The sequence below is a fragment of the Bactrocera latifrons genome, unplaced genomic scaffold, assembly GCF_001853355.1.
Source record: "Bactrocera latifrons isolate USDA-ARS-PBARC rearing strain unplaced genomic scaffold, ASM185335v1 scaffold_52, whole genome shotgun sequence".
Classification (NCBI taxonomy): domain Eukaryota; kingdom Metazoa; phylum Arthropoda; class Insecta; order Diptera; family Tephritidae; genus Bactrocera; species Bactrocera latifrons.
Window position 1 is genome coordinate 986,973 of NW_017537179.1, and position 9,199 is coordinate 996,171.

The following is a 9,199-nucleotide window of genomic DNA, read 5'->3' on the forward strand; positions in this document are numbered from 1 at the left end:
AGACTTGGACTGCTATTGTAAATGGTTCGCAAGTCAGGGATGCCAAGATTACTGAAAATCAACTTTACTAAGATACACACTAACTAAACAGAAATAAAATAAAATTCTCGTATAACGTTGTTTAAAGTAACACAATGATCTATGTTATTTTTAATGCAGTTTCCGTTTACGAAAATTGGTCGTCCATCTGAGATTTCGTAAAAAAAAAAACAGAAATTAAAGAACTTTAAATCGTTAAATACACCATGGTAACGGCAAATTTCCCGCAAAATATTTTTGATAGATGTACGTAGTTATTCATTTTTTTTCATATAAGTTACTACTTATGTATGTATAAGGAAAATTATGACACTGAGTTGCGAAAAATATGTTCCCAGTTGTCTCTGTTTTATAACACCGAAATTTATCATTGAATATATTTTGTTCGTCGCAATATGTATGTATTTTGTAAAGAGCCTCCCTCATCTAACAGTCCAAACTGATTTTAACTTCGATTTCAATGGATGCTAATCTAAAATTTATACAAATCTGATCAGCTCAGCCAGAGAACGTAAAGTGCCCGAAATTTGTTCTTCTTTGTGATTTTCTTAAATTCTGTTTTTATGATATAAATATATTTTTTCGCAAACTAATTTATTTTAAAGGAGTGTTTTAGATTCCGAGGCTTGTTGTTCCTTTTCATTGGTAGGATTTTTTACGTGGCGGGTCCCAAACCAAGCGCACAACCCTGCGGAGCAAATGTTTCGCTGTCTCACTTTAGCTCGCCTTTAAACGGATGTTCTTAGGCTACCCAGAGGATACTTGGTCAAAGACCTGAAGTCGGGAGCTGCTTCAGTCATAAGAGAAAGAAAGAACCGTTTCTGGCCACTCCCAAGTGAATGGCGATCAGAGAACTTTCCTCACTTGCGTGAACTTCTACACATGATTCCATCCTCCTATGCCACGGCGAATATCGCATTCGATGGAATGATGAGTTGTATGAAATATAAGACGACGTTGACATAGTTCAGCGAATTAAAAGACAGCGGCTATGCTGGCTACGTCTTGTTGTCCGAATAGACGAAAGCACTCCAGCTCTGAAAGTATTCGACGCTGTACCCGCCGGGGGAAGCAGAGGAAGAGGAAGAGCTCCACTCCGTTGGAAGGATCAGGTGGAGAAGGACCTGGCTTCACTTGGAATATCCAATTGGCGCCACGTAGCAAAAAGAAGAAACGACTGGGCGCTGTTGTTAACTCGGCTATAATCGCGTAAGCGGTGTCTACGCCAATTAAGAAAAGAAGAAGTGTTTCAGATTGAAGCCGATATATATGATAAATAAAAACGTGATAGAAATACCATACAGCGTAGCTTGTGAACTTGTTTTATTTTCTCGCAAACAAGTTTGTCTCGAGACTTATTAATTGTAAAAAAAAAGTAAAACTTCTTTTTATCAGGAGATTAGGGTTCTTTTTTGTTTTTTTTTTTCAAGAGAGGAAGTAATTTTATTAAAGATCCTTCTTTTAAAGCGGTATTCTTTTGTTTCCTCCATCTTTAAATGTTGTGGGCTACATTTTCAATAAAAAACTCAAGTTGCTTACAACATACTTTTTCCTATTCTCACAGAACATTGGTAAGTTCTTCCATGAGTTGTTTGGTTAAATCATTCACAATACATATATTTATCAAATAATCGTAACAAAAAATTATATAAATATACTTATTTCACTTTGTTGAATAAACTTTGGATGATGTGAACTTGAAACTTTTTGTATATATCTCTTAGCAGACTATTTGAAGTTTTTATATCAAGTACGTTAGTGCTATAAAATATTTACACCATTGGTTTTGCAATTGTTCCAACGTTTGTAGTTATAAAATTATGGAAATAGATAGTGTTGATTCAAGCTAAGAGGGATTGCTGTATCTCTATGAACAATTTTCGTAGAAATAAAATATATTTAACTCTTTAGGCAGTTAGGGAATACTGATTGGTGCTTATAAGTTGCCATTCACTATTGAGTAAAAAATCCATTATGTTGCGACTACCCGAAACTACATAACATTGAACTAGTTAGCTTTTAAACTAACACCGCTATAACATGTCTATAATAGCGCGAGTATAGTTGCCGTTCCACAACAGTCTACCAAAATTTACATTACGCAGACAGCTGAGTCGGTAGATGTCATTACGTGTATATTTTCTATTACAATAATATGTCGAAATAAGGAAACTAATCGTGAGCAGTTATGTACACTATTTTGCGAATTTTGAAGTTTGAAAATACTGCTTTATTTTCTGTTTATTTACGAACGTTTATAGCTGACAAATTTACTAATATTAATCTTAAAAAAAGTATTTGGCTTTAAACAATTTTTGAACTGTTCAAGTAATATTTAGTTTTAAAAATAGTGTTTTGTGAAATATTTTGTAATAAATTATATTCCCTGTTGATGCATAAATATGATTAAAGTAATTTTTATAATTGTAATGATTGTATCCAAACACTGAATTTCTATAAATAATAACGCTACACAACAAATCTGTTTTTTAGTAAAGGTGATGAATTGTCCCCTACACCTATCGACCTAAATACAATAAATCCTACGTGTTACGACATTTTACTATCATTTTGCTTTTATCAACCCAAAATTAGCAATAAACAGCCTCTAACATCACGCAAAATTACAATCAACCAGTGCAATTTTTCAGACTATTGAAATCGTATTTCAAGTATGCTGGTTTCAGTAGCCATCCGAAAAGAACATATACATATGTATGTATGTATGAATATCGCCAATTATATTCCATTAGTCTTACGCAATAGCGATATATCACATACACAAGTTTTGACAATCCGTCCTTAGAAGCCTCATAGAAACTTTAACAAGAATCTCCGCTAATTAGCGTATGATTTAACCGGCAATCGATCTGTAGAAAATAAACTCAAACAAATAAAACACCGTTATTTGATTTTTATAATTTTAATTCTTGTTCGTTATCGATCTATTATAAGCAATACGTGGTTATTTGTACGTTTTTACGATTTAATAAACAAATTTCATAACAATAATGGTAAAATTATAACAAATGTACAAGTTTGCTTACACTAATATAATATAGGTAATTATTTTATATTCATGTATAGTAAAAAAATATTGCGTTAGTTTATGATCTCTAACAACTAAGTTCTCGCTTTAATCATTTAGTAGATAATAATTGATAAATACTTAAATGAACTATTTTATGCTATGTTAATAAATTAGTGCATATTTGTTTAAATCGTTTTCGTTTCCATGCGCATACCCTAATGAAGAGATGTTGACTAGTCAAAACCGATGTCCTAAATTGAATTCAAAAATTTGGTGAATGAGTTTGTTGAAAAGAACTTCCGCTTAGTGCAAGGAAATATTTTACTTAGTTACACACACACATATATATATATATATATATAATTCAAAATAAGTAAGTAATAAGAGTACTCCAGGGATTGTTTAGTGAAAATGTCATTTCTGTCGAACATGTTTTATTCAAAACGTAAATATGACTTTTTATATATGGACGGAAACTTAATTTATAATGTGAGTTTTTGCATTGCAATTTTTTGTGTATGTTTATATGTCTAGTCAAATCCTTAAAACCTTCTATTGCCTATATCTAATTTATGACAATAAGATGGGTTTGGCTTAATTTTATTGGTTTCTTCACTCTTATTTATTCGTTTTGCTTATTAGTATGTATTAATTTATGTATACATAAATGACTAGACTTTTTCAGTGCCACTATTTCGCATTCTCCTATACTGTACCTAACCTCTATATTGCCTCAGAACAGGGAACTTTCCTAAATTTATTGGTTGCCATCATACGAACGCCCAAAGAATTTGCGAATGTTTATAAACCAGTTAAATATTTCGCTTTAGTAATGTACAAAGTGTATATATAAATATATATTATTGCCATTTTAATTAATAACAGTTTTTGGTGGGTCTCTAGAGACCAAAAGAGCTTCACTAATCATACAAGTTAATTCGTTTGGAATTTATTTATATTTATTATACGTAGTATTTGGTTATTATTTAATCTACTGATATATTTTTGAACAAACGACAGAGTATGTATGTTATGTGAGTTTATTATTCCGGCTATAGTAAAAACTAAATGTCATTCATAAATATGTATGTAGGATGCATGTAAAAACGTATGACTATAAATTGAGTAGAGGTTAGCTAATCTTTGAAGCAGATGTGATCGAAATTTAAAAATCAAATTTCCAACAACAACTACAATATCTAAGAAAAGTAAATAAATAATGCTATATATTGAAGTAAATTATAAAGCAAAATAATGTTTTTAATGTTAGTACCGCTGCCCAAAAAATTGTGATAAGTAAGATTATTTTAAAGGCATATGTTAATTAAATTTTTTAATTTCAACACTCTCTCAGATGAATCGTAGATAGGTACAGTAAAATTGCTGGCATATGAGATTTTAGTCTGATTCAGAAGCGATTTCAGCAAAAGGCATGGAATCACAACATGGCGTAGTTCATTGAAAATCATCAAACCCTTTAGTATTTTAATAAATATATATATGAATATATATCTGATTTTTATTCTGGTGATACATTTACATACATTGAAAACATATCACTTATTTTATAGTGCACTAAAGTGTTTTAAAAACTTGGGTAAATACAACTCTGTATCTTTTGCACCGAGAAGTTGAAATAATTGAATGGCTAATAAAGTTGTTGCTAGAAATTGTTAAGCGTTTAAAAAAGTAGTTCATTATTAAACAAAAATCATTAGTTCCTTAGTACAAACTATGTTGGAATATTATAAACAATTTGTAGAATAAATCCTTCTGCCCAAAAACCTAAAACCCACATTTTTAGTTACAAATGTACTGCACTAAACATGAGATAAGTGAAATATAACAAACATAAAAATAAGTGTAATTAAAAAAACTAAAAAAATAAAACAACATTAGTAAAACAAAATAAAATAAAACTAAATAATTTTTTAATACATTTTTATTAGTAAAACAAAACAAAAATTCCAGAATTACTGGTAGATTTAAAAAATGTATATTTATAAAGTAGTTGAAAGGTTTTTGTGATTGAAGGGCATGAGAATTATTTTTTTGAAATATATTTTCTATACTAATATTCATTTGTTCTTCCAGAAAAAGAAAATAAATAACAGCAATAAACAAAGAATCAGGTAAACGAATTCATAAAAGTTTAAAATCATTAAGACTATAATTCCGCTTCTTCAACTCCATTTTTTTTTTTTTTTTAAAAAGCTAACGATACTAGCGACATATTCATTAAAAAAAATTAGTAAAAGTGTTTATAAAGTAAGTGAAAGGGCAAAAATAAAGATATCGGATAATTTCATTGTGAGCAAAAATTTTATCAACATCTTCTATAATAATTTAGGAACTTAAACAGTGATAAAAAAAAGAAAAAAAAAAATTGTAGGTCTGTGGGACCGCAAAAATGAAAAAAAAGTATTTAAATTAATTAGAAAGTATGGCGTTTAATTAACCATTATATTTCAAATTTCGTACTATTTCTCAACTTGAGGTACATATATAAAAAATGAAAAAAGTGACTTTTATGCATGGCACCTATTAAAAGTGTGAAAGGATTAAAATTGTTATTGCCAACGATTTGATATTTACAAGTTGCCGATTAAATAAAATTAATGAGATTTTTTGGTGTCGTGAATAAAGTTAACATTACAGCTAGATATGCGAATATTGCTACGAAAAAGGTAAATCTAACCTTCAAATTAGTTTAATTCCCTTACAGTTTTCCGAAAAACTGTTCTAGAAATAATCTAATTAGTTAAAAAGTCTCTAATTTACTACCCGTTTCAAACGGTTTAATATTTGGTGATTCTATGCGATTATTTTGTGTATATGTTTGTGTATAAATTTTGCTAATTCTGTGTTTTTTCTGATTATTTGGTTTGAATTCAACTTTCATGCATTGATTTCGTCATGTTCATACATAACTGGTGATCCCGACGATCGCCCCAACCGCCGTTACCTTTTCGCAATTTGGTTTTCTTCACTAAGCTCGCTGCCGTCAGCGATAAGCTGCGTGGAAAAAGCTGTTTGGACTTACGAGCTATTCGTAAGACTTGTTGCACCTTCGCTATCACTTGATTGGACTCACAATTCTTCTTCTTGTGATGGACACCGCTGCAAATGAGAACACAAATAAAGAATTTTTAGTTGGTGCAGGGAATGTTCGACATATATTATAATTGTTTCTTTTTTATATTCAACTTATTTTTATTACACAACCGCCTACCATTCGCCAATATGGAAGACTCTTGGACCTTTGACGATCATCGCGTGCAGTTTCTTCTGCAAACACTGCTGGGAGACATAATGCAGCGACCAGTCCCAATTGTAGTCATCATAAAAACAGAAATGTTGCGCACACTTTCGTATGGTCGACCAAGTGCTGCGATTGAAAGCGAATCCCATATTGTGCTTACTGCTTATCCAGGGCATCACTTCGACCTTCGTGAAGAGACAAAAATAAAAACAGCTCAGATTATTATTCAAAACACTTGTACGATAGGAGAAGCGTAACTTTCTAGATGTGTAGGCCTATAGAGCATCGGGTATGTATGTACAGGTATTTACTTAAGGTCTTTCAATTACGTACATATATATTTTGAATGAAGCTTTAACTAATTACGGTGGAATTGGGTGCAAAATTTTTATAAATACGAATGCAAAAGAGGTAAATCATGCGGCCTTAAAGCTGTAACTTTACATCAAACCAATTTCTGACTCACGATGAAAAAGAAGAAATTAATAAAAAAAAAGCTTAGAAATTAAATATTTACAATGCTCTCTTTTAATGTGTTATTTAATTCTTCAGGTTTATAATTTATTTAATGCGAAGAAATGTACAGGGTAAAATTTCCAATAAAAGTATTTAAAATCACTAGAAATCTCATTTCCAAAAATTTATTAATTTTACTCAGGATAAGTTCTCATGAAGACTTTATCATAGAAAAATTTAATATTGCTATTCTATGTCAATATAATATACATACTTGTGTATTCGAATTATAGTTACTTGATTTACACGATTTTTATATATTGTGATTACTCTAAGAAGTCCGAGAACTCTGAATCAATCAAAGGAAAGGAAAACTGTTTTAGTGAGAAATTGGCTAGAGTGTAATGAACACTATAACGACCAAACTGCAAAGCCGATGGTAAAGAGTTATACTTCTGCTAGAAATATGTGGATAATTATATATATAGTTTATGATCTGTTTAGCTGACTAATGGGCGTGGTATCATGAAAATAAGAATCCTTGTGTACACGTCACTCATTTGCTGACATACACAAATAATCAAGACGCAGTCATAGCTATAATGTGCAAATTGTATTCTTATTACTGTAGCTTTCGTAAACATAACTACATCGTCATATTCATATTAAGCGTTTCAGATAATAATCGGTTCCTCTGAATTTAAAACTTCTTCGGTAAAATATAAGGCATATACATATATAAAAGTTATTTAGTTATAAATTGATTTAATTTTTATAAGCGTTGTGATACATAGTATTTTTTCATTGGGGGTGTCTTCTACTCGGCAGATTCCAAACCCAGCGCGCTATACTGGGGAGGGAATATTTCGCCTTCTCACGACTTCGCGACTTCTCCAACCTACTCCTGGATAAAATTCGATACGAGTCGAAGTTCTGAATAAAGAAGGTACAATCTTCTATAAGAGTGTACAGCTGCTGGCGTACGCTGATGATATTGATATCATTAGCTTCAATAACCGCGCTATTAGTTCTGCTTTCTCCAGGCTGGATAAGGAAGCGAAGAAAATAAACTAATAGGCTCCCATGTCACTGTTGATAGTGATAACTCGAAGTCGCAGATAATTTTCTCTATCCCGGAACCAATATTAACACCAAATGCCAGCTTCGAAATCCAACGCATAATAACTCTTAATAGCCAATAGCTGCTACTTCGGACTGAGTAGGAATCTCAGAAGTTAATACCTCTTTGGACAAACAAAAACAAAACTCTATAAGTTTCTCATTATTCCCGTCTTACTTTATGGTGCAGAGGCATGAACGATGACAACATCTGATGAGTCGACGTTATTACTTTTCGAGAGAAAGGTTCTGAGGAAGATGGTTCTTTGCGCATTGGCCACTGTGAATACAGCTTTCGATGAAACGATGAGCTGTATGAGATATACAATGACATTGACATAGTTCAGTGAATTAAAAGACAGGGGCTACGCTCTCTAGGTCATGTCGTCCGAATGGACACTTCAGCTCTAAGGGTACTCTCAGCAGTACCCGCCGGGGGAAGCATAGGAAGAGGAAGACCTTCAATCCGTTGGAAAAACCAGGTGGAGAAGATCTTGACTACTATGGAGTTTTTGATTTGACGCCTTGTAGCAAATGAACGATACACACTTAAAATTACTGATTGTAAGACTAAACAGAACTAGAACAAGGTTAACAAGTACTAATAAATATCTAGTTATATGAGTTAATATGAGTTGTTGTTTGTCAACTTTTGCGAAAACTACAGTGAAGTCAAACCAAAGATTATATTATATTAAATTTAGCTTTGGCTAGAGCAAAGCCGGTACTTGTAAGTATAAAATACGAATTATTAGATACCTCACGGAACCTATTTTGTGTTGGTGGTTTTGACAAATGAGACATACGGTAAACAACCTAAACAATTAAAGTACATAAAAATATATTAACATATGCATATGACTGTTGCACATTTTCATTTTATTAGATAAGTACAAACAAGTATTAAACACACCAATAAACATTAACATATAAGTCCATAACACTTTGGTACGTACAAACACATAAAAATAAGAAAACTCGCAGGAAAGATTTCTATCACAATTACTAAGGCAAAAGCGTTTGATGAATGAGATTGAATTGAGCAGTAAATGTATATAAAGTACAATAATAAAAAATATCATACTAAGCTGTTTCATATATTCTTATAAAGTTATTAGAACTGATAACATAGCGTTAAGAATTATAGTTGAGTAAACTAATTTATGTACGTAATATAACAATTATTTTTTAAAAAAATTTAAAAATTTGTGATTTAAGATTTTACGATGCGTTTTAATAATAATACCCAACGATTACCCTCCTCCCGCCCAACCGACGCGCGGGGCGCAATC

The 9,199-nt window shown here is 31.5% G+C and overlaps 1 protein-coding gene across 9 annotated transcripts in view; it reads right to left on the bottom strand.

Moving 5' to 3' along the window:
• Positions 1-5,206: 5,206 nt before the first annotated feature.
• LOC108974041 (alpha-1,6-mannosyl-glycoprotein 2-beta-N-acetylglucosaminyltransferase) overlaps positions 5,207-9,199 on the bottom strand; it is a 24,790-nt gene continuing 20,797 nt past the window's right edge. For 5 of the 9 annotated variants that reach the window (XM_018941624.1, XM_018941628.1, XM_018941625.1 and 2 more), the window contains exons 11-12: positions 6,303-6,517; positions 5,207-6,190 (exon numbers count right to left, since the gene is read on the bottom strand). In XM_018941624.1, the coding sequence (XP_018797169.1) occupies positions 5,962-6,190; positions 6,303-6,517 (444 nt within the window). In that variant the 3' untranslated portion in view covers positions 5,207-5,961. Of the gene's footprint in view, positions 6,191-6,302; positions 6,518-8,666; positions 8,724-9,199 lie in introns of all 9 variants that reach the window. The other 4 variants (XM_018941631.1, XM_018941630.1, XM_018941632.1 and 1 more) reach the window with 4 other exon arrangements.